The following is a 26770-nucleotide window of genomic DNA, read 5'->3' as shown; positions in this document are numbered from 1 at the left end:
CACCCAATGTGTTGGAAGACTTGACGCTCAAGTGTGGAGCTATGTGTGTCACTGAATTGGAGACACAATAAAACTTAAACAGGCAGGCAGATATGGTGTTGTGAAATACTTGACTGAAGTTGTACTCTTAGCCTTAGCCATGACTTCTTCTTCTTCACTGTCATATGAGGCTCTGAGTGCTTGTAATGTGTAGGCCTAGAGTAGTTAAAGCCTAAAGGCAATCTTGATATATTTCAGCAATTAATTACTCTGAGATTGAAGTCATACTTCACCCCAAAATGCTAACAAGCTAACAGCTATAGTACACATGATTCATTAACTGTCATCAACAGTGTCAAATATGCGTCAGGGTGAATTATTTATTCACACAAAACAAGTACAAACCTCAAGCCTGCAGTTCCAATGGATTCTTTATTTCCTTAATGTGTGAGAGGGCAGATCGTAGCAATAATGGTTTGTCCCTGTCTAGCCTGGACAACACTGTGCGTCCTGGCCCATACTGTTTGTCCTAGACCACACTGTCCAACTCGGATCATGCTGTCTGTTCTGGAACATGCTGTCTATCCTGGACCATGTGGTCAGTGTGGGACTACACTGTTCCTCCTGGACCACACTGTGTAACTTGGACCGCACTATCATTTACAGACCACACTGATTGCCGTGGACAACACTGTCATTCCTGGACCACACTGTCATTCCTGGACCACTCTGTCCTTTCTGGACCACACTGTTTTTCCTGGACCTCTCTGTTGTTCCTGGACCACACTGTGTGTCCTGGACCACACTGTCTGTCCTAGACCACATTGTCTGTCCTGGACTACTCTGTTGATCCTGTACTATACTGTCTGTCCTGGATCATTCTGTCGATCCTGGACTGCACTGTCTGTCCTGGACTACTCTGTCTGTCTTGGACCACAATGTCATTCCTGCACCACACTGTCCGTCCTAGACCACGTTGTCTGTCCTGGACCAATCTGTCTACCCTGGACCGCACTGTCTGTCCTGGACCACACTGTTGGCTCAGTTCTATACCCTGCTACTGGAATGCAACCTCTGTTGTCCTTCACTGTAAAGTCTGCTTCTGCCCCCTAGTGTGCACATGGCATCTATATAGCATATTACTGTTTTATTTTAACTTACATTTGTTTTTACAGTAAATTTGTTTGGAGCTGGGTATTATTTTTGTGTGATGACTTATTGTTTTGTCAGATGATTTTCCAGTGAATAAAAAAGTTAAATCTTCCAGCAGGGACAATATTCTTGCCTAGCTGATAAAGTAGAGGGCAGTAACTTTTGATGGTGTAATCTCAAAATGGAAGCAGAGTTGGTCTGATCACACCCCTTAGGATTTGTTGATGCTGTAAATTAAAAAAAGAAAGGAAATTGGGCTCTGTTTAACATGTATGTTTATTTGGGTTACCTTCCCACAATGGCTATAGCGATCTGCTCCTGCAGGAAATTACACTTAGCAGTAACACACTGCAATTAATAACCACAGTGGATGCATGTCAGCTCCTCATACGGTCTGATTTATGTGCCATGAGGAATTTAACTGAAAAGGTTGCTTGTTGGACCATAGTGTGGGAACATGTGTTGTTCCCATAGCCAGGCTGTTGGAAAGGAATCATCACCCTGAAAGTGAAGGCTTAAAGAGAATACAGCAAATAAGAATCATGATCAGAGGCCCTCACCACTGTTCACTTGTTTAGAGTGAAAGGACCTTTTACAGTGATCCTCGCAATACAAAAAATATGCAGTTGTATGTAACTTAAAATCAGCAAATACAGGCCTCAAAGTGGTTTGTCAGGTTCAATTACTCATTAATAAATGTAAACCATTCTGTTATCATTTTGAATGATTCATTAAACAGAAATTGCAAAGTGCAAAATAAGACTATATTACAAGGGGGAGATGATAATCAGTTCTCCCATATGTGTAAATATATAACTTTAATGAAAGGCAAAAGTCTTCCTTGTATTAGTCAAAGATAATTCACCAACACAAGATATGGCTGAGGTTTTGCGAAATTGTACCAGGAAATTGTAGTTCAGGTAAACACTTGCATAGCCTACTGAACAACACAGTAAGGACGTTCTACCAAATTTAAATAACATAACAGTATCTGATGACATGAAGGAATACATGAAGTGTCATTAAAAAATCTTTACAATTGGGTATAGTGCATATATGCATGGATAATTTTATGTAGTATTTACCCATTCATCTTAAAAGAATTCACATTACACAGGTTTAAGGAAACATTTGCATCACACACAAATGGAATGAGTAAACATATATGTGTGTGTGAAAAAGAATTGTAGGTAAATTACAATTGAATGCACAATCATTTATTTTGGAAATCTGAAGGAAGACTGTACATCCGTTTGTGGTTAGTTTTTTTTTCTTCTTTTTTTCTAGGGCCTCCTGTTCTAGACTCTTGAACTGAGACATCTAATAACTGATTAAGTGGTTCTCATAGGAAAGAGGCATTTGCTTGACAGTGTTAGTGAGGTACATTGCAGTCAGATGCACTGTAATGGCCAACCAGCTTCATCCACTATTCTGCAACATGCTGTGATGCAGATGCCGAGTACTCAAGAAGCTGTGGAGCAGGACTCCACATCCCAGACTCCCCAGGAACCAATTTGTAACGTCAGATCATCCCCCCCTGCATATTGATCAGCCTCACATGTTTCTTATCAGAAAGTTTACAAATATCAGAACGTTTAGAAATTTTCTAGCCTGTTGCAAAGTATTACCACTTAATTTCCAAGTGCTTACTGAGTGTGTCCTTGTATTCTGTCTGTCTCTATATTAATTGCATCCCTCACGTTTCTGGTTTTTGCAATGTTGGATTGCTCCTCTGGATTTTTAACGACCTGAGTTTCTTCCTTTTGTTGGTCTGGTTTTTGACTCTTTTGTGGTGTTTTTTACAACAGCTTTGGATCTTATTTTGGCTTAATGTTTGTGCCTTTATAATAAAAATAACTGTTCTGGCTATTCCGCAAGCATCTGCCTACTCGCATCACATTACACATGCCAGTAAAGAGTACAGCAGGCAAGCAACAGATTGACCACCACTGCACTGGGGCCTAGTCAATGCCTAATCTCACATTAACACTTATAACAAAGAACATCTACAGGATGAAACATTCACTGCTTGGGCCAAAAACCTGGCTGTAAAGTATGCTTTAAGGACAAATCAACAAAACAATCAAACACCACCACCCCTAACAGACACTTCTATATTATGACTTGTAGATTGGTTTAGCAAAACAATAGTGAATAATAAAAATAGCCAATAGTGAATGATATAAAAATCTAATTTTTTTGTCAAATGATGGCAAACAAATGCAATAAGTTGTAGCTATAGACATGGGAGCGCTACCTGATAAGCAGAAGCTCTATATATCACGTGTGTGTTTCCTGTTTCCTGTGAACACTGAACACACTGAATACAAAGCTCAGGTAGGTCTCTAGAGACTCTAAAACAATTTCCTGTATATTTGATTGCTAAAGGCTAAATGCTTCTCATTTCAACAGTATATTTCGTTTTTCACTTTCCATTTTCAAAGTGCTTTGGGCTTTTTGTTGACAACGCAATTCACAGTAACTGATGGTCCTTTAAGAGAAATGCAGTGTATGAGGAGTGCTGTTTTCAAACATTCAGTGGGTCTTCAAAAGACTGCATGGTGAGCGAATCACAGCCGCCATTCTGCTGGTAGACCTCCTCTGCCATACCAGGCTACAGAAAGCCTGCTGGAACTTGTCTCCAGACAGTGTGTACAGCACCAGGTTGTAGAAGGCGTCGAGGCCTGCCAAGGGCCGTGACAGCATGTAGGCGGAGTTGACGATTCTCTTCAGTCCACAGGACATTGTGCTGCCCTTCAAGCTCACTACCCTCAATGCCCTCAGGAAATGATAGGGCAGAAAGCAGCCAATCAACATGGCCAACACCACAATGGTGAGAAGGTAGGCTTGGAACCGGCTTGGCCTTCTGGCTGACAGGCTCCAGCCCAGGGTGCCACCAATGTGGGAGTAGCACTAGCACACCACCACCATGGGCAGCAAGAAACCCAGCGCAGTAAGCGGCCAGCTATACCACCAAACCTGCTCAGGGTCGTTGCTGGCGAAGTCCAGACACATCGTGCTGGTGCCCTCCATCTGGGTCGTGATCATGCCAAGCATGGGAGTGATCTCAGCAAGTGAGACCACCCACACCGCCATGCAGGCCCAGATGCCCCAGTACTTACTTCCTCTGGACATGAGCCGCCCAGAGCGGATAAACCACGGCCTCGTGACGGAACACGCTGAAGCAAGCGAGGAAGAGGACGCTGCTGTACATGTTGAAGTGGAAGCAGGAATGCAGGAAGCGGCACATGAACTCGCACAGGGTCCAGTCCCCTGTGCTGTAGAAGTGAACCAGGAAGGGCAAGCTGAGGGCATAGAGCAGGTCTGCCATGGTCAGGTTCACCATGACAACGCTTCCACTCTTCCAAGGCCTCAACTTCACCACGTAGACGGTGATGGCTGTCAGGTTGCCCATGAGGCCCACCACAGAAATGATCCCATACATAGCCGGAAGATAGAGATGCTTTATGTGCAAATGAACAGGCAAACAGTCTTCAGATCCATTCCCATATGCTTTCATGGTTAATTTCTCATAATCCACAGACCTAAGAATGCAAATTAAGGGTTAGATTTGCTATTATTTCAGCATCAGGAAAGATCTCAAGCTTAGTATCAATTCAAGAGGGACAGAGCAGTTCAGCCACATGATGATAACTGTGGCTCTCCCTAAAATATCTTTTTCAACTTTAATTTTCACTGTAATTGAGCTGCCATAGGAATGCAAGGAGCCAGAAGAAAGACTACTGAAATCTGATTTGATCACAGAATCTTTATATACGTTTCACCTTGAAATGAAAAATGGATAATAAATAAATAAATGAATAAATAAATGGTCAGTAAAAAATAAGATATGTGCCAGTAGTAAAATAATGTGTTGAATCATTTTCAATATATTAAAATAATGTTAATGTCACGGAATGCTCGCCTCCCGCGAGTCACGGGGTTTGGCCCGGCACGTGACTTGGGAAGATTTGTTTGTGGCCACGCCTGCAGACACCTGCACCTTGTCTATATATTTAAACCCGTGTCAACGTGTGCAGTGCGTGGGTCATTGTTAGTCTAGCGTGTTGGTAACTATATATATCGAGTCTTGACTGTTTAATATCGTGTTAAATGTTAAAAGTTGTTTGTGTGTTCACGTGAGTGCCACATTTGTCCTTTATGTTGTGTTTGAATAAATTCGTCCGTGTCGAGGAAGTCTGTGCGTCCTGCTCCACGCCCTTCAGCACTCGGGCTACCACATTACAGTTAATGCTCACTATAATATACAAGCTTTTGCAAATTCATTTCACCTTGAGTAGCAGCATGAAAATATTTGTTGAATAAATTGAGAAGTTTCCTTACAAATACCTTTTGTGTGCTTAGCATATGCAGAAGGCTTTTCCCAGATCTTCATTTGCTTTTGCCACCCTTGGGATGTGTACAGTCTTTAAAATGTCCCAGAAACTACGCTGATCCTCACAATTTTCTCTTCAAAGTACACTCCAAATCACAAGCTTTCATAACACATTTAGACTCAACCCCCATCATTTTGAAACATACCCCATCCTTTAGAGACAAACCACAAGTTTTTTTTTTATCATTGATTTGCAGTAAAAAAAAAAAAAGTCCCACAAATGCGACTGCCATCTTTTCAGTGTTGGGCACTACATAACCTGTTCTGGTTTCCAATAGCACATGCTTACCATCTGAGTCATGCTGGGAACTTCAGGTATTGAAGTCATGATTTACTTTTTTAGTTACTCTTCAATCCTTAACCTACTTTGAGATTTTTAATTAGTTTCTGAAACATTTCCCCTCACATTCCCTTTTGCAGATATACTGTAAATTAAGGTTTTCTCATAAAAATTGCAACTTCGATAAAAGCATCTCTACACAGAGATGACACTCCAATGCTGCTCTCTGGCTGACCCAACCCAAGCAGAATTCACATCATCACAATGACAATGTTGCATCTCATGCTTTAAATATGTCAAAGTAGTTTGAAAAATAGTTCTACTACAAAGTTAAAAAGACAAAATAAAATCTATATAAAAACCTTAACACTTTACATTTAACAAATTAACTACTCCTTTTCCACTTGTGTTTAGGGTAGTTTATTTTCAATCTTTGTATTCCATGTAATCTGTGTTCAGCTATCTATGCAAAAGCTGAACAACAAGGAAGAGAATTGAGGAAATAAAAAGTTCCTGGTCAATTCAGTCAAGGAAAAATGTCTAAATATTGCGTAGGTGTGGCAGCTGCCTATGACAAGCCACATTAAATCTTTGCATTCCAACCTTCAACTTAGCTTCGAAAGGACAGACTGTCTGTGTGCACAAATAGCCTAAGCTTTAAAAAGTAATGGTTGTAGTCAAACCGCACATGTCCGTATGCCTATGACACCGAAACAGAAGACAGATGAAAGGAAAATTCCTCCAACCTTGAAAGATGAGATGTGGTTGTATTTATGATAACCACGTATAAACGCTTTCTTTCCTAGTCATAACAGGTGTTTTGAATGCATATTACAAGATGTCCTTTTTGTCTTCTGCTTGAGTCTTTTCACAAGCATACACGTTACAGAAAGTGTCATACAGGACACCTGCCGGTATCCAACTGATCAAAAATTGTTCTGTTAATTCCGGGCATGAACAAGTCAGGAACATACTGAGTAAAAGAATATATAAATGTTTTGAAATGAAAATTATACTGCATGACACAGAACTGCAGAAGAGACATTATTCAAGAGAAAGAGGGTGACGCTTATGACATCAGACTCAGCAGTTCTGGTCTTTAACCACAGACTACTGATAAGAAATATAGACTCATTTCCTATGCTCCATTACCATGCAGGATTTAGGAATGGATTGGAAATAGTTGCAGCAGATGAATCCAGGTGGCATCTAGGATCCCTAACGGTTTCTAAACATTAAATCTACTCCAGCAGATCAGGACGAAGGGGAGGGTAATGGCTGAAGAAACTTCGGCCTGCTGAGACATGTTTCCTAGGAAGAACGGACAAATAAACAACATTCAAGTGCCTTTAAACATTGGTGTTAAGCCTTTTGATTCAAGTGTTTCCAGATCCGTAAACCTCCTGCGCATTTTAGGCTCAACAGAGTCCTGCTTAACATTGTCTTGCCCTTATGTGTCTGGAGTTTTTCAAAAACCAAAATCCATCCTGCCCCGATCTGGCATGTGAAAATAGCTCGCAGAGGAAAAGGGACCGGATGCTGAGCCGAATCATGTGGATCAGCAGATGGTGTACAGCTAGTTAAATGACAACACCGATGACCCATAAAAGAATCCACACACTGCGGCTTCCGTGTGCTAAGGAACAAGAACCCTGCACACTGAGGGTTTGGAGAAATCATTGCCTGGACTTATGACATCTGGCCCTTACTGCTTCATGCTGATGAGAGGACACGGATACAAATACATCGGATAAGTCTGTGTAAGCCCTTTGTTATCACTAAAAGGTGGTATAAGTGATATAATGATGTCAGGGACACATGTTAGCACCAAGTTTTATAATAGAGTGACATTTGCATGCTAGAGGATATTGCATCCCTTCATTGCAGTATGTCTAAATTACATTTATTCCCATTACGATATTGCCCTGAGCTGCTGTGACAAGATTGGCCAGGATTGGGTCCAGGATTGGTTCTATGGACATTGATCTGTGTTGAATGTTGTGGTCTGCCCAACCACCATAGTTCAACCCAAATGATCACCTATGGGATTAAATGGAACAACTGTGGGACAACTGTGGAATTTACCACAGCTGAACTGTCCCTATGTATTACCACATCTGAACTGTCCCTATGGATTACCACAGCTGAACTGTCCCTATGTATTACCACAGCTGAACTGTCCCTATGGATTACCACAGTTGAACTGTCCCTATGTATTACCACAGCTGAACTGTCCCTATGTGTTACCACATCTGAATTGTCCCTATGGATTACCACATCTGAACTGTCCCTATGGATTACCACAGCTGAACTGTCCCTATGTATTACCACAACTGAACTGTCCCTATGTATTATCACAGCTGAACTGTCCCTATGTATTACCACATCTGAACTGTCCCTATGGATTACCACAGATGGACTGTCCTTTTTCATTTAATTTATTACTTTATTGAGATCAAGGGTTTTTGCCCACTCCCTAGTAGGATGGGGAGAAACAGCTGCCAAAAACATATAAGAACAAAATATATTGTCAAAGAAGTATTGAATCCAGGGTGTCTACAGAATCATCCACATAAATCTTGAAGATAGAGAGTAGTAGTGCAGTCTGTAAGTAATTGGAGTGAGATTTGATGTTTTGGCTACATACCCAAACACACTGGTTTCATTGACTCAGATTTAAGTGCAGATCTTTTTTAATTTCAAGGATATTTTAAACCTATATTAGCCATTTTATACATACTCAGGAAACATGTTCCTTTTTATATATACCTCCCATTTGAAGTGGATCTGTGCAGTTGTGTAGATAGGTGTTTATAATAATCTTGCACAATCTAAAGACCTATCACATTTTTTTTCAAGGGGTCTTCTTGTAATTTAAAACTCTACTACTTATAAATGTAAAAATAAAATAGTGCTAATGGCAACAAACCAACAAATACAATAATAAAATGTGCAGAATGGAGACAACTGGAGAAAAAAAAAATCTCATCTAACCACCACAGTAGTCTGTAAAGGCTGCTGCTGAATGGCAGCACAACCAGACAGTTATGGTTGGTTGCCAAATGTTTATGAAAAGTTATTTTCCACAACAATAGACACATAACAAGGTCTATTGAGAAAGAATGTGGTAGGTTCAGTTTCTAGAATAGTTTTTGTTAGTTTCCATGCATCAGCAAAATGACCCTCTCTGTAGACATCTAGAACCTACACAGGCATGCAATATCCCACTTGGAAAGGGTTCTGTTGCAATATAAAGTAAATAAAAAATACGGAAATTGCTTTATATTTAAGACTAGATAATCTACGTGTCCAAAAGTTTGGGTGTGTTAAAACATTTTTTGAAACTATCAGGCCTCTCTTCTCTGTGGTCTTATTGAGGAGTGAATCACATTCAAGCCTGAGTTGAGTAATAATATCCATCTACTCTTTTTAGTGCTCTGCTGTCATCTAGTGGACTGAAGATCATTATCACCCCCTGCCTGAAGAAAATAAAAAAGAGCTATTAATTTTTTAACACCAGACTGACATCCGATTGTTGATGGCCTGTCTGTCTGCATTGAGTATGGTGGCCTTTTCTTTGGCAATATGCCTGAAACAACCTGTACCATCCAACTTTCTGGCCTTTCTTTCCAGTGTGAAGTCACTAAAATGTCATACAACTTTCACAATCTGCAACAATCTGGTCAGCCGAGGACAGCTGCAGTTGAAAAAAAAAGATTTTGCAGAATAAGCCCCTTCACACAGCTATCTATGAAATCACCATTCAGCGAAATATTCTCATAATCTGCAGACGTATGCATTTATGTAAATCCTTAATGTTCTCTATCTCAGAGCACGAAACATGAAATTTGTGTTTAGACTGTCCTGCCTGTCACCTGTTCAGGGAAGGTTTGGGAAATTAGATGTAAGGAGCAGAACATGCCCTCTCTTTGGATCTGCTGTTGCAGAGGTCCATGAGGGAGGGCGGGTTGCAGCCAGTGACCGGAAAATACCCTGCTGATTCAGCTTCCACAGGGCTGGGGTTGACCCACAAGGTTGGGAGGTTGGGAGAACATTATGGCAGAGTAGAGCTGCAACATTATTGTATGTGGCAGATGCTGCCTTCTATTCTTGGGTTTATGTCTTCTATTGTAACTGCTTGAATTCAAAGCTAAATGCATACACATTATCCAATGCAATGTTGATGCCAATATTGTATGGTGCATACACACCATTGCATCTGCATAAACACAACTAATGTCACATGCATCTCCATAAACACCACTAATACCACATGCATCTTTATAAACACCACTAATGCCACATGCATCTCCATAAACACCACTAATGTCACATGCATCTCCATAAACACCACTAATACCACATGCATCTTTATAAACACCACTAATGCCACATGCATCTCCATAAACACCACTAATGCCACATGCTTTTACAGTTTCAAAGTCTTGAGTGCTTTATATATATTGCCCATTTCTTCCAAAGTCAAGGTGATATGTAGAAGGTGTCCTTTGTAGAAGGTGTCCTTTGCAGAAAGTGTGTGTGCAATTTCTACATCAAAGGTGTGCATGTGCATGTCCTGTGTAGGAGATGTGCGTATATGGGTCTTATGCAGAATGTGTTTGTGTGACAGGTTATGTATTTATTCTGCATGATTTCTTCCTAAATTAAGAAGGCTGATTCTACACAGTTTTTCATTTTATCTGAGACAAAAATTTCAGACCCCGCAAGGCTACATATTATAGAGCATATACAGCATAATTACTCTGTGCACTCAAGCAGCAAGACAATTCATTTCTTCTTTCTTTCTCTCACTTAACCAGTTTAATACGATCAACTGCACTATAAAGCAATTATATATCATTGGAATATAAAGATTGAGTTATATGAATTCCCATTACATGGAATGCTTTCAGGAAATCGGTGAGCATTACACTTTAAAGGAATAAAATACCAATATGTGCAAATGTTTGTTCTGCCTCAATGAACACTTGCAACCAGTTCAGGCTTCAGCAAAATTGATAAGCCACCTTTATATAATTAATCTTTAGGCTATTAATACATGCAATCTTAAGAAATATGTTTAAAAGAAATAGATAAAAGACTTAATGTACTTGGTCTTTAATCAAGTAGGTTTTTGTGCTACAGATGTGGCAATGCAATTGTAGAACCAGCACCAAGGGTTTCCACTTCTGCACTGGTCTGTTCACTTTCCCAAAACTGACCTCCCCTGAAAAGATCGCAAAAGTTTACTCTCTTCCACATTTCCTACATGAACAAGCAAAACAAGAACAAGAAAAAAAAAACGTCACATTGCAGATGATATTAATTTAATATTTTTGTATAATCTTACAAATGAAGTGCTGAGATGCAAAATATTTGAACTTACATGGGTGATATTTCTTTTGACTTGCTCTTTAGGGTTGTCAAAAACCTGTTCATTACTTTTTTTCTTGTTACAGATGTTCTTACAGGTCTACTAACTAGTTGGTATTGGCAGTACACTTGCTGCTGCAGGCTCAGAACAAGGGTTCTTTAATGAACAATTCCTTGTTTAATGGTCCCTTGTGAAACATACACACATCCATAAATGTCCATTCCATCCTGCAATCCCTCATTTATCTGACAAACAGACGACAGATCCTGCTCTATGTCCAATGATGGGTTTCCCCGCACTTTAGGAACTGTTGGGCTAATGAATTTTACACCTTTTATTGTGAGTAGTCAGGTGATTGTTTTGTATTTAAATCCCAAATGTTTACAAATGTTCCCATGTTTTTGTTAATGCTCTTAATAATAGATTATTAGTGAGAATCTGAAGAATGATTTTCTAAAAACTGATCCTTTATTTGAAACATCCTATATGTGTGTGTGTGTGTGTGTGTGTGTGTGTGTGTGTATGTATATATATATATATATATATATATATATATATATATATATATATATATATATATATATACATACACACACACACACACACACACACACACATATATATATATATATATATATATATATATATATATAAACAATAACACCAATAACACCTATAAAGTCCCTTGTATGATTAAATGTATTAGAGTTCAGGTATCTTTTGCTATAGTTGATCATCCCTGTAATTCAGAATACTGAAGTTCAAATATTCAGATATCAACTTTACAAAGAAATATGTTTAGTATTTGAAATGCCAGCCTTATGCAGTACTGAACTGACCTTTTAAAAAATTCCACTCCTTCATTGTCCTTTACTGTAATTGCCCAGCTATGCTGCTGACACCGTGTGGCCACTAGAGGCCAGTAATGGTCATATTTTTAAATTGAATGACACGTTTTTCTCCATGGTATATTCTTATGGTTCACATCAGAAATGCGTGCAGCCAGTCTTCAGAGGACCTTTGTTTTTCTTTATTTTCAAAATTACAGTGAGCGTAAGCAAATATATTTCTCAACTTCCCTCTACCCACTTATTGCCTTGTTCTGACAGTGGTTAGATAGCATCAAAAATGACATTTACTTTCATTAAAAGGAGTGTAAACAAACACAATAAATTAGAAATGTAACTACCTGCTGGCACCTAGGTGTAGTCCATATTATTTAGATGGAGAGTTCACAAGAGAATTCTAAATTAAATTTTCTTTAGTGAGTACAATAGATTGACTTGTATTGTAGTTACACTCCTTTGAATGAGATTAGGACCTCTGCATGAAGTCAATAAATATAACCTGTATATACAGATGAGTGCAAAGATTTGCATTCACCTTACAGTATCTGTAAATAATCCAAACATTTACCTTTATCATACCATACATTTTCAAAATAACATTAAATAATTATAAGCAATTACTAACTTTAAAAATCAATGCCAGCACTTAGTCTTCAACGAATGGCATCGGGTGTATTAGGTCAGGATTGCAGTTTAAATTTGCAGGTAAGTAGGTCTTCAAGAGCAGTCTCCAGCAGTTTTCTGAGGGCTACAAAGAAGGGCTCTACATCAGTAAGGGGAAAACCAAAAAATAAAGAATAAAAATGACCAGGAAGTGTCAGGAAAATAGAACTGCCAGGAAAGTTGTTCAAGAGTGCCACAAGAATCCAAACCAAACATCAGGGGATATGAAAAGTCCGTAGAGGTAAATGGAATAAAAGTCCACATATCCACAATGAAGTGCAGTCTACACAATCTAGTCTTGTTTGGGAAGAACGCATACAGACAGCCCTTCCTTTCTTCTAGGCACAAGACATCACGCTACAGAGCATATTAACAAACCAGATTAATTTTAGAACAATATTATGTGGTCTGAACCTTTTGGTCATAATTCACACAGGTACATGCCTTAGAAGAGAACACCATTCTTACAGTAAAATACGGTGGCAGAGCACTGATGTTTTTGGGGTATACAACAGGAACTAGAGCTCTACTGAAACTGGGAGGAAGAATGAATACCAGTATCATCAGTTTTTCCAGTAAAGCCTCCTCAGAATAAAAGCTACAAATGAGGCGTGTATGGTTCCTGCAACATGAAAATGACGCAAAGCATAAAGCAAAGTCAACATGGGTTAAAAAGAATGTGGACATTTTGCCATGGCCTTCAGTCTCTAGGTTTGTATGTAATACATCTGTGGATAGATATGAAGAAAGCAGTACAAGACAGCCTACAGATCTGGTGGAAATAGAGCAAACATGCCAGCAAGAAAGAATTGAAATGACACCTCTGAAGACCCAAAGAGGCTGAAGGAGGTTTCAAGGGCAAAGGGTGAACATAGAAAATATTAGACCGTATGTCATAAAAGAGAGATGAAAACTTTTGAAATGACATAATTTTATGACACTATCATTTCCCTGGAGTATACATTTTGATCAGATTTCTTACTTTTGATGACTCAAAGGGATATTTGTGAAATCTGAACTTTCATTAAATTTTGTATCCATTGCAAAACTTTCTTTGTTTTACTCCTTTTGTCCTTTCAGAGTAAGATGATGGAAACATTGCACTCAACCGTAACATCACCCGTAACATCTCCTGCTGTCCAATCCAACTTGTAGCAATAGAGTCTGCTTGTATCAGAGCTGCCCTGCGCGAACGAAGGTGTTGATGTGTCAGCAGTTTTAGCCCGCTTGGCCTCATAAGACACCATGCTGCAGCATATTGGTAAAATTACTTGAACATGTCACTGGACTGGGATCCTGTGGGACTCCTCAGCTTACTGTCAGATGTGCTGAGAGAGCTCTCTTAGCTCATCTGACCCTCACAGCAGAAGAAATGGACCAATCATCCAGTGGGTCTGCAGAGCTGAGCGGGAAACACAAAGCAATTGACGACGCCGACACAGGCTGACGCAAGCCTCAGTCCCGACACCTTTACTTCCACCAGGGTACAGGAAAGTTTTATTTTGACATCGCAAATATTGGTATCTTGTCATCTGCAATGGCTTCCATCACTTAGATGTCAGCGGACAGGCCCAGTTAATGTTTCGGATGGTTCTGAGGGTCTGGCCTCCAATAAGCCACAATAAGCCAAAAGAGTTAGCTTTAGCAGCCACAGTGAAGACATTTACTTTATGCTAATATTTTGGGGTCCAAAGTATTGGATTAATTTGAATGACTTGTTAGTAAACAATTTTATACCCTCTGGCAGTTTCAGGGTTCTGTATGATTCGTCTGTCTGAATGTGTGTGAATTATTGGTTGTCTGTATGCCCAGTGGTGGGTGGTCCACTCTCCCCTCCCTGCACCTGATTAAGCCCCCCAGGGGGCTGAGGTTTCTGGTTGAGAGTATGCTGTGTGCAGCTAGCTGCTGCTTCTCATTGGCATGTGACCAGAGGTATAAACTGTGTGTGTTAATTACATTAAATTACATTAGCTAAAACAAAAAGGAACACATTTATCTCTCTCCTTTCTGAGAAGATTCAGTAAGTTATCACAATGTGAACAAAGTTATTAATACCTCTTCTTTGTTACTCACTAGTGCACCACAGAAACTAAACAAGTGCAAAAGAAAATGTTATATGGAGACTCCAGGCATCTCATATCTAATTAATAGTATGTTGCTACAGCAAAAGTAACAAACAAGGTGGTGCAGTTATTGTGCAGATTTAAGGGGACAAACATGACGTCAACAATTAAGGCAATGCAGCCAAAAGGCTGGGCCAGTGTTGCTGAGAAAAAGTTTGAAGTGGCAGGTCACAAACAACCTTTGCTTGAGATGCAACACTTTTTTGTAATTTGAATAGATAGTTGTTGATTGATTTTTTGCTTAAAACCCCAAATAAAGGCATAGAATAAGAGCACAGACAAAAGCAGTAGAAAAGTGTGCAGCGTGTTTGTTTAACGTCAATTGTTACACAAACAAAGCAATAACTCCCAGAAAACCAGTTCAGTGACATCAGCATTTATGAAATTTGGATAGTGTTATCCAATGGGACTGCTTGCTAACTACACTGTCAGCTATCTTAAGTCACCTAGTTTCACTGCTAGCCTCGAAGAATAATGCATGAATTATCAATTTTGCTGTGGCAACTTCTTTTTCTCTGCCACATCTCTTATTTTCCTCCACATGCTCAAGCACAGCTCCCTTCAGGGAGATCAAAATGATTACCACAGTCAGCACATAATGACCAGAAAGGGCGTATTCACCCCTTTTCTTTGTGCCTTTGGTATAAATGCCATGGAATAGTCCTTTAAGCTCACTGTAGCAGCTGAGGGCCAGAACTATATGAAAGAAAGGCTCATTTGTGTGTTCCAGTACATTTCGAAATTAATGCTGTCACACCCAAACATAAACATTTTTGAAGAAACAATGCCATATTTACCTGACACTTTTATTCAAAACAACTGACAAGTATGACTGAACACACCTTGAGCAATTTAGGGTTAAGGGTCTTGCTCAGGGGCCCGACAGTGGCAACGGTAAAGGTTGAACCGCCAACCTTCCGAGTACAAGTGAAGCACCTTAACCACTGAGCTACCACTGCCTGTAACTCTTATTGACTCAGCTGCTTTCGAACCTATTCCATGTTTAAAGGAAATCCCTTGTGCTCTCCAATTACAATGTACTGTTTGCGGAGAAGAAACAAAAATTCAATACATTGTTCATATATATGGAATTGTGACTTGTTGTTGAGAGAAGAGCAAGGAAAGAATTGAAAGAGTCAAGCAGATTTATTGAGAAGCAAAGCAAAAAAGCATTCGAACGACAGAAAGAAGAAGAAGAATCAACAACAACACAGTGTCATTCACCCTGTCACACATTGAGAAATCCAAATGTTGATATGGTAAATGCTGTAGCTGTAGAGTGTGGGAAATGGAGATATATGAAATTGGCCTGATATATTGTGCAATCTGTTTTATTCAGTCAGTATACTGAATGATCAACATACCCTTGTAGCTCAGTTCAACAAATGAAGAGGCATTTCCACAGTATTGCACAGTAGGACATGCACTAGCAAATGGCAACTCTAATTATAGCAGTATAACTATTATTTAGCAGATGATGCTAATACACTCAGGTTTTGCTATTACAAATCAGCATCCATACAAGAAACATACAGGCTTGATCCAACTCATCTGGTAACTGTCAAAACTGTGTGTTAAAGAAAAAGTTTTAAAAGGTTTATGGTAGTGGGTCCACAGCTAAATACATATATAAAAACAAATAAAAAACATCCAACCAAACAAAATAACTAATTAACCATCAAATCAACAAACACAAATATTAAGAAAATAGCTTATGTCATTCAGAAACACAGACACTCAAAGAAGAAAGGATTCAATTTGATGTTCGGATGTGTGATGGGTGCAGGGAGGGATCGAGATGTAAGTGGAAGATTGGAGCATTGTTATTTTCAACTAGCAAAAGGAAACAAACATAATGTAGTGAGCTAGCTAAAAGCTGAAAGTATATCTCATGGCATTTTAAGATGCATCAGCGCACCGGTCAAACTTGGCTGAACACAGTAGCAAGGAGCAATGCACAGCGCTGGACGAGCATTCCTGTGGGCTTAAGTAGGCAGAGAACTGTGGCAAGCCTTACAACATTTGTGCCTGAGGCTGATAGCAAAAATGCCAGTGATATGGCTTTTAATGTCAGCTACACTAGTGAATTTAATACACTATAAAAAGGAAGTCGTGTAAAGAAATTTAAATGAAGCAGCATTATGCTAGATCTAGGATGAACACACACACACACACACACACACACACACTGTATACAGACAGTCAGAAAATATGACAAGATTCAGGTAGACATCTGCATTGCTACTTGTCGGAGAAAATGGCCATACATGAAAGTGAAACAATTAATTAATGATTGATCTGACAGAGTGGCCAGTTTAGCACTGTTAGATGTGCATAACTGACTAAACCAAGGTGCTTCAATGATCACTGGGTTATATGGAGTGAATGATGTTATGACACTGACAGCCTTACATTCACTGGCATGCAAAGGCACAATGTCTTGGTGTCTTTGCAACTGTGGAATGTCCCAAGTTTTCGGTCATCTTGTTTGAGTTTTTCTGCAGTTGGCCATGGAAAATTCATGTATAATTATATATGGCAGTAGCTTGATATGACTATTAGGCTATGACTATTAGGCTATGACTATTAGGCTATGACTATTAGGAGTTTGCTTTGTGTTATAGCTCAACCACCTTCTTACTTGTAGGCTGACGTATTTAAGGAGGGAACGAAGGTATAAACCCCACATGTTGCTTTTATAGTTGCCTGAAAAAACACACAGATGTGACCTTTAATTAATTTTAATTAACATCAAACCCTATACACGTGTGTGCAATCCCGGCAGGCATAGTTACAAAAACAAAGACACAGTACATTTGTGAATCCCCCTGCACACGTCGGGCCATACCACATAACTATGGGGGGAGGAGCAGTCCGTGACAATTGCAATCAGTCAAATGTTACTGGACTCCACACTCACGTCTGCTTATATGCATGTGGCTTTCATCTATCAGGCCTTAACCCTCAATTGCTCAGATGAGCTCTTCTTCTGGTCTTTTCGCTGAGGTTATAGTTAATAAGTGAAAATCATTTTGGTCTGTAGGGGATTTTTTTTCTCATGCTGAGGCTACGTGTCAAAGTGGAGCCTTTTGTGCTAAAATGACAATTTAAATATTCTTGTCCTTTTTCACAGACTTGTACTATTTCTATTTTATCAGGTTCTATTTCTGGTTCTGTCTTATCAGGTTCTGTTTTATAGAGTTTCATGAATTATGGAATCCAGGGAATGTACATCAGCCTTTCTGTTCAGTTAAAATCTCAGATTACGTCCATAGCAAAGAGTACAATGAAAGTCACAGGAAAAAAAGAATTCAGGTTTCTCCAGGTCACCTGTGAATGTACTTTGCTCAAAGGAGCACAGAAAATAGGAGCACAGAAAAAAGGAGCAGAGCCAGACTCACTCACTGGCCTGCACTTTGACAGCAGAAGATACCATGTGCCAAGGTGCAGTTGAAATCGTTTTAAAAATGTGCTTGTGCCTGCTCCAATAAAAATGCACTTAAATAGCTAGGTCTTAGGAACTGTGTATTCTTTGAGAATGTGAAATTATATTTAGAATAATTGTGGGATTTTAACATTTTTGTTTATTTATTTTTTTATTCGTGTATTTATTCAGCTGTGAGGCGCAATATCTTTGGGACTGTGAAATAGCTGCAGGTTGGTTTATGAGACTGTGCTGATTGTGCACAATTGTGCAACACTTATGGAGCTTTGGAACCATGTTTGGATTGTGATGGGACTATGCAGTAATAATAGAAATGTGCACCTAACTGGAGTGGGTATTTTTAAGGCTGGTAGACTGAAACATTGTCGATTTAATCTCAAATTATGACAGTAGAATATATTATGTATGCATGTGCATGTGTGATTAAATATTCTATGACAATATATAATAAATATCATATAACTGCACCACATAGTTAAATATTTATCAATTGTTATTAATGCATTATAATAATATTATAACAATACAAATATATATATATATATATTGAAGTGAAGCGGCAATGTTTCTAGAGAAACAGGAAATTTCAGAAGCTGAAGGTGTGTGTTGTCTAGATAGTGCTGTTAAAAAAATTCCAGATTGTATGTTATTTGGAGCTATGGCATATGCTGACTCAAGGCTATAGAAGATCCAGAAGTATATACATTCCACAAGCAAAATGTTATGTCAGATGGATATGGTCTGAGTGTTGATATCTCCCTTTTAATCTTTCTTGCCACATTTATACTTGCTTTCCATAATCTAATTAATTTGAATATAAATGACTTGACATTAATATAAAACTAATTAAATGAATATAAAGCAGGTATGGGTCACATGCCTTTCTTCTGAGAGGACTGTTGGTGGTTGGCATTTCAGAGAGTGTGAACTGAATCTGAATCTTTGTGGGGTGTGTGCGCACCACTGACAGTGATTGTCACAGAGGCATACTGGTATAGCATCCTTGACAAAAGTCATGTATAATAGAGACTTGTCTTTTCCCTTTTTGTCTCTTCTCTTCCCCTTCTCCTTAAATCTACAATGCACATATATAGTCAGAATATCTTTAAAGGGTAGTGCAGAAAGACTGAAAGTCAGTTCTTTGGAAAGCAGACATCAGTCAGATAAAAGGAAGATTTCCTTAATCATGATATGTTTTTATGTATAATTGGCAGAAACCTGCAAATCCGATCAAAGAGCAAGTGCTTATGTCACTCTAGAACAGAATTACAGTGGAAAATGTGTTTGTGTATTATGTCTTGAGATAGCGAGGGAGAGAACAGACTGTAAGTTAGCAGCTGGAGCCTACTTGACTAGGGATTGGGGTGAAAATGCAAAGAAAAGCAGCACGTCGTCCATAGTTGTACTCAGCCATCACAACAGAGATCTTGGAAAACTAACCTACACTCCAAACAGTAACTTTAAAACAGCATTTGCTGTAGTTCAGCCTGTGATTACAGTGCCTCATCACTGCCTTGTTGGATATGCAGTGGGTGGGTGTGGGAGCGAGGCATAACTGATCAAAGTAGAGGAATGGAAATTAAGCCAGGGGTCATTGATAAAGCTGTGACAGAATATGATGCCTCGCAATTGACAGAGGCTGATACTGTAACAGACCAGGGAGAATAATGAGAGGCTGATCGTGAGAGCCCCGAAACAGCCTGTCAGAAGAGAGATGGCTGAAGTGATGCACCCATCATGCCTTGTGCCTACAGTGCTATGGTCTGGGGTTGCTGCAGTTGGTCAGGTCTAGGTTCAGCAACATTATCTGCCCAAAGAATGAGGTCAGCTGACTACCTAAATATACTGAACGACCAGGATATTCCATCAATGGATTTTTTCTTTCCTGATGGCACAGGTATATTCCAAGATGACAATGCCAGGATTTATCAGCTCAAATTGTAAAAGAGTGGTTCAAGGAGCATGAGACATCATTTTCACACATGGATTGGCCACCACAGAGTCCAGACCTGAACCCCATTGAGAATATTTGGGATGTGCTGGAGAAGACTTTGCGCAGTGGTCCAAATCTCCCATCATCAATACAAGATCTCGGGGAAAAATTAATGCAGCTCTGGACAGAAATAAATGTTGTGTCACAGAAGGCCAGTCCCTCAGCAGGGGGACCACGCCCACTCGCGGCAACTACCAATGTAAACACCTACCCCGTTCCCAATCACCAGCTTACTAACCATGTGCACACCTGTTCCGTGTTTCTCCCGTCACCTATTTCAACCCGCAGGCCGGCAGGGATAGATTACCTGTTGGGGAGCCGACTAGGAATACCGTGACAAGCACCTACCTTTGTTTCATTTATGTTGCTACATGTCCGTGCCTTTACTTATGGAGAATAAAGAGCACTTTCTAGCCACCTCGCCTCTTGCTCCCTCTGTGCCGCTGATGTCACAGAGAGTGCTTGCCGTAACCAAAGCTAAAGGCGGTCCAATGAAATATTAAAGTGTATGACCTTTTTTTTTGGCCAGGCAGTGTACTAAACTATTCCTAAACAGGTCTATCACACTAATCTGCACCTGTTAGATGCTCAAAAGGGCTGCAACATGTGGAGTAACCCCAGAGATATGAATCTGCTGCCCCAGACAAGTACATAGTCAACATGTCCTCTTGCTGTGTATTGAACTGCTTTTTGACTGACAGTCCACACTGGGGATCTGCCTTTTTCTCCAAGGTTTTGGAATTGCTTGCAGTATCAGCTCAGGGTTACATGGCAGACAGTGTTATTTGGTGACAGTCTTGACTGTCCTCACCTCATCTGATGCAGATTTAAGTATGCATGCGTGCAGCCCCATATCAGTTTCTCACCTACTGTCTTGGAATTGCTGAAAAAACAAATATGAGAAAAAGGAGTAACAACCACCCTCACCCCTGTCAACAATTGTTAAGCCTACGGTTGCAGAATGGTGGTCTGAAATTTGCATAGGTGAAATGCTTCATATTTTACCTGAAAGACTGCTCTTTATTATTATACAAGTTACATAATTCCAACTTCAACAGTATTAGTATTAATCAAAATATAGATTTGCTCCAAAATGTACTTTCTTACCTGAAAATCTGTTTTTGGCTGTAAAATCTACATACTTCTTCACACAGTTATGTAATTTCATATGCAAGGTTAGGCAGAAAGTGGAGGTCATACATGAAATTGATCGTACATGAGGTTGTACATGAAATTCAAATTAACCAGTTTATTTTTTTTTAAATGCATATCCCCACAGCAAACAAGCAGTACAGAGTTTCTAAACCAGAGAACATGCCATATGTGAAAAATAAGAAAGCAATCCTAACAGGCAACTAACCATACATGGAGTAGACAGGATCAGTAACCAGAAGGCAAAAACAGGTTGGAAGCCAGAGAGACAAACAGAGAAACTATCCGGTATGCCATGGCAATACTTCACAGAGGATAAGTGATCAATAATCAGGGAAGGCAAATCTGAGGAGCTAATCTGAATTGGTGGAACCATGTGGAGTGGCTGGAGAGCTGCTGGTGGAGTGATAGTCACTTTCTGTGTATGCAATGTTTATATTTGTTTATATTTATAATTATGTGTCATTTTGACACATAACTGGAAAGTCAGCTATGAGTGCCTGATATTGTGTCTAATTAATTGTTGGTACTTGAGGACTTGCCATTTTTACTTAAAAAAAAAAAGACATCTGAAGAATTAATATACTCTTTCAAAATTTGAATTTCTATGATTATTTCAACTAAATAGATATTAAGTGTACAAGGCATCTAAGAATTTTCACTACCCTTTGAAAGTACTAAAAAGCCTCCAAAGCTCTTGAAATCTTGCCACTGCTTTGTGTGATACATCCTGTAAGACTTTGTGTGCTGTTTCTCATTAGGCTTCATGCGTATATCCCATTATACTTTGTTTATGTTCTAAATTGCCCAGGTGGCTCTGGCACACTAATCTCCCACTAACCCACTAACACTCAGAACACTTTTGTGCATTCTTGAACGCTCTTCCAATGTATTGCAGGAGGTCTGAGTGAATTATTACTCTTATTTAATATGTTAGGAGTTATCATTATTGATAACGTGTGTTATGATTTATAGTACTGTTGGCATGCTCACATCTGTTTCTCCACATTGACAGGTTCTCCTTTCAGCAGAACTGGCCTATGGGCCAACACGCATCTGTGGGCCTGTTCTTTTATAATTGAACATTAAGCTTCATATAGAATGTAACAGGTATGCTATATCAGACAATTTTGAAAATTATCTCATTGTCTCATGCAGGATTTCACATTTAATTCAACATATTACAACAATAGCCTTTCAGAAGTTTTAGAACATGGACAGAATCTGTACTAAAGGACAACACTGCTACTAATAAAAGAATACTGTGGAAAAGCAATCTGATTGCTCGTGACGATTTGCAACTTGTGATCTTCTACATTGGCAAACTTTGGATTTGCATCACATATGAGGTTGTTCAGTTCATATGTCTTGTCCATCTTCTCTTTGTCTGTCCATCTGTCAGTCTGTCCATTTTGCTTTCTCTCTCTCTCTCTCTCTCTCTCTCTCTCTCTCTCTCTCTCTCTCTCTCTCTCTCTCTCTCTCTCTCACTTTCACTCTCAAAGACAGACAGACAGACACACACACACACACACACACACACATTCTTTCTCAATGTCTCTGCAGTTAGCTAATTAGACAGCGGTAGCTGGCTAGCATTTTGTGATATGTGCAGTTTCATATGTGTTTTGTAGCCCAGCAGAGGTTAACTGAAGAAATACTGCATAAACCTATAGACGCAGTTGAAGCCATCTCTGTTCTTTAACCCATATGAAAACATATCTTAATACATTTCAATTTACACTATACTTGATTGTTTTGAGAAGTTGTTCCATTCATAGCAAATGGAACTGCATGGTTGGCAGTTACTGCTCAGGAAAGCTATTACTTGGTAATGTGTCACATTGGCACAAAGGAGCAAACAACAAAGTTGTATATCTGACATTTCTTTTTTCTTTTTCTTTTTTTTTTCAATTTTACACATTTACAATAACAAAGCTCTGTGATTTGTGAAAAAGTCACGACTCGACTCTTGCGCTCACTGAACTGCATGGGCCAACTGACCAGTTCATAGGGTGAAGGGGGCTCCATGTAGGTAAGGGCAGAAATGGCATAACCCCACTCTGTCCTCTTCACTCAGCAGTTGCGTTTTGACTTGTTGAAATGCCGGCTTGTGACAGGACAGCACTAATGCTTTTATCACTAATAAACTGACAACTGATAATCCGTTCACTGCCAACCCTGGGTAATGCCAGCACCGGTCTTGCACACAGATGAGCAGCAACCTCCTTGTCCCACTGGAGAACAGCCCTTCACAGTAAGTTGGTCTAGCGGAGGGAATATATACTGGCCAACTCGTGCATGATGCGCTGATAGTACCAAGCCGAATGCAGGAAGTTCTGCAGCTTACCCACATTCTGCAGCATGTACCACTGCTGCAATGTGTCCACCTTCACTGCATCCATTTCCACACCAGTCCCAATTACAAGACGTCCCAGGAAGCTCATGCACCACTGAAGGTTACAGTTTTTGGAATCTTGTTGGCGGTCTGCAGATTAATAGCCTGGAAATCCTGGACCAGAATATCATATAGGTAGACTATTCAGTGATCCATGCGGACAGTGGTTGATCACTTGCTTCATCTGGCACTCAAACATGACTGGTGCATTATAAAATCCCAAAGCCATCACTATGAACTGCCACTCACACTGTCTTCACTTTGGCATCTGAAGTGAGTGCCACTTGCCAGTATACACTCTGTAGATGCAGCGAGTGGAACCACACAGAGCTGGCAAGCTGATCCGAGGCATTATCGATGTATAGAAGTGGATACAAATCTGGATTAGTAACAGCGCTGAGCTGCCGGCAACCCACACAGAAGAAGCAGCTGTTATCCTTTTTCTTTGCCAGGACCTCCGGTGCTGCCCAGGGGCTGTTTGACTGCTTGAAGACTCCTGCTGCCATCTCTTTCACTTTCTGCTCCTCAGCTCCTTTCTCAGCCATTGGAAGTCAGTGGGGATGGAGCCAAATCAGCGTAGCATTGCTGATGTTGGAGTCTTTCTTCATGACCACAAAGATGTCACAGTGACAGTGTAGAAGCTCCCACAGCCACTCTTCATGCTCTTCTGTTAAACCTCTGCTTCCAGTATCGGGCAAACCTCCTCATTATTCGCCGATGCTGCCTCAATTTCCATCTGATTTATTTGCAAATAACATTTATTTTATCATGTTTATTGTTTGCAGTAGTTTAAGCTGTTAACAAGATTGACATAACTGTTATCATACAGAGTTGTCACTTATTTGTATACTGATGACTATCCATTTAAATATCACTCAGCCTGACAAGTTGATACAAATATCTCCTGCTACTAGGATATCCTTGCCCCCAACCCAGTCTGAAGAACAGTAATCAGTTTTTTGTACAGATTACAGACAATACCTTGCAATGATAACATGACAATTTAACCAATCAGCTATCTCTAACTGTTATTTTCACTCTTCCTTGTATGATACACAACCTTACCACCAGATTATTTATCATGATATCTTGACTAGTGTGACTATATCACTGTGCTGTGTACTTAATTCCTTGTGTATTTGTTATATTTACTGTGTTCTGCCATCATCTCATATTGTTCTATTGTTGATTTTGATTATGAATCAAATTGACTCGTATCAAGCAAACTTAGCTGACAACTTCAAATTGAAGTTGTGGACAAGTGTGTAAAGTTTAGTGATAACTGAACTAAGTGAATGAAAGGGTAGGTGTTTGAAAGTGGTTACATTTAACAACTAAATTACACTGACTTATTCATGTTCAGATTACTATCTTGTGGACTTTTCTGCTGTTAGAGACAAAGCTTAGCATGCTGAGATGTCTGTAAATGTATACATTCACACTTTAAATCTAATGAGAAAAGCTGGTAACTTTTTGAGAGTTTTTGGTGATGGTATTAAAAGCTAAAAATATCCTTCGCTGCTCTATTGTTGTTAGACCATGTAAGAAATAGTGACAGCTTTGCAATGCCATTAAATTCCAATTTAACTGTTACACTGAATCATGTTGATTAATATGAACAAGACTTAATGGAGAGCTTCAGCAAGTTGTTGCGAAGAAGTATCTGAAGTCTGTTGTACATTGACCTAAGCATACTAAACTTTTTCTGGTGTGATCAAAATATCTGGATGGAAGATTTGTGCAGGTTTGGTAAAACTCTCTTTGCAAGATGTTAAAGACAAGGTTTTAACTTTTACAAACTGGTATATTTCCATGATTCTGACTGGTGTTTTGCATGGCTACCTGAAAAAATTGCAAACTGACTTGACATTAAAACTTACCTCTTCTTTCATCAGTCATTAGAGATTTGCAAAAACTGGCTCTAGATGGAAATGATTCCTTTAACTAAATACTGGAATGTTTCAGTATTGACTCCCTTTCCAAGACGTTCCCACAGTATATAAGTAGAATAGTTAGATCTAACAGCAGCTAGTCTTGGTAGAGTAAGGCAGTCATTGGACATGAGCAACAGCTTCCACTGATTTGCTGGTTGCTGGATTTTATGTGAAAGGAGTTAGAAGAAAACCTTCAATTGCTTAGCTTGCCTCTAGATCTAACTTGTAATTTTGGTGCCCTGAACTAGTTCATGTAATTTATAATATATCTTTGATCCTGGGATTGAATTTAAGCACAAGAGAAACAAAAACAAGATTTGTTTTGACAAGTGAAATAAGTGAAATAATAGAGTTAATGTAAAAGCTTGGTGCACAAAATAATGTATTGCATATCTCAAGATACAAATACATGTGTAACGTATTATGAACATAGTGTGATATGAACATAGCACATTAGCAACATTGTTTAGTGGTTAAGGTACTTCAGTTTTAATCAGATGGTTACTGGTTCAAGCCCCACTATTGCCTTGAGAAAGGCCCTTAACCCTCAAGTTGTACTCACTCATAATTGCTAGTTGCTTTGGATAAAAGTGCCATGCAAATGCAATTCTTTAGAAGAAGGAATACATTAAATAGAACCCATTTGTTCTATCTACTGAAGTGTTTGTGTATAATTGCTTCTCAGTAAGCATACACACATCACTAAGTAAATACAAACTGGATTAATAGCAGCAAAGGTTGAGTATGTATTGCTGATATACTGTGAGAAAAAAAGTCAGAATGACTTGTTAACCTTTATTGGTCGAATGAGTTATAACTATCGATCAGAATTCCCATGGCTATGTTCCAAATAGACGGCTATCTATTATAAATCCTTAAGTTTCTTTTGCATCACTGCAATTTTCAGAGCAGGTCTGTTGGTCTTACATTAGGCTTAACTGAAATCAAAATAAATGTACACCTGTGAGTGGGTGAAGAACGTGCAGAAAAAAATGGTGAAGGAAGCAAACGAGAGTCTCCAACTCAGCGGTTTATC

General features: G+C 39.3%; 1 protein-coding gene across 1 annotated transcript; it reads right to left on the bottom strand.

The window, feature by feature from the left end:
- Positions 1 to 3666: 3666 nt before the first annotated feature.
- On the bottom strand, positions 3667 to 4651 carry LOC113582421 (2-oxoglutarate receptor 1). The gene is given in 2 exon segments (XM_035522730.1): positions 3667 to 4254; positions 4256 to 4651. Coding segments are annotated over 2 exon segments (984 nt in total).
- Between the last annotated feature and the right edge of the window lie 22119 nt (positions 4652 to 26770).

This window comes from Electrophorus electricus, chromosome 25, assembly GCF_013358815.1.
Source record: "Electrophorus electricus isolate fEleEle1 chromosome 25, fEleEle1.pri, whole genome shotgun sequence".
NCBI classification, from domain to species: domain Eukaryota; kingdom Metazoa; phylum Chordata; class Actinopteri; order Gymnotiformes; family Gymnotidae; genus Electrophorus; species Electrophorus electricus.
The sequence above is the reverse complement of the archived record's forward strand: the minus strand, read 5'-3'. Positions and strand labels throughout refer to the sequence as shown.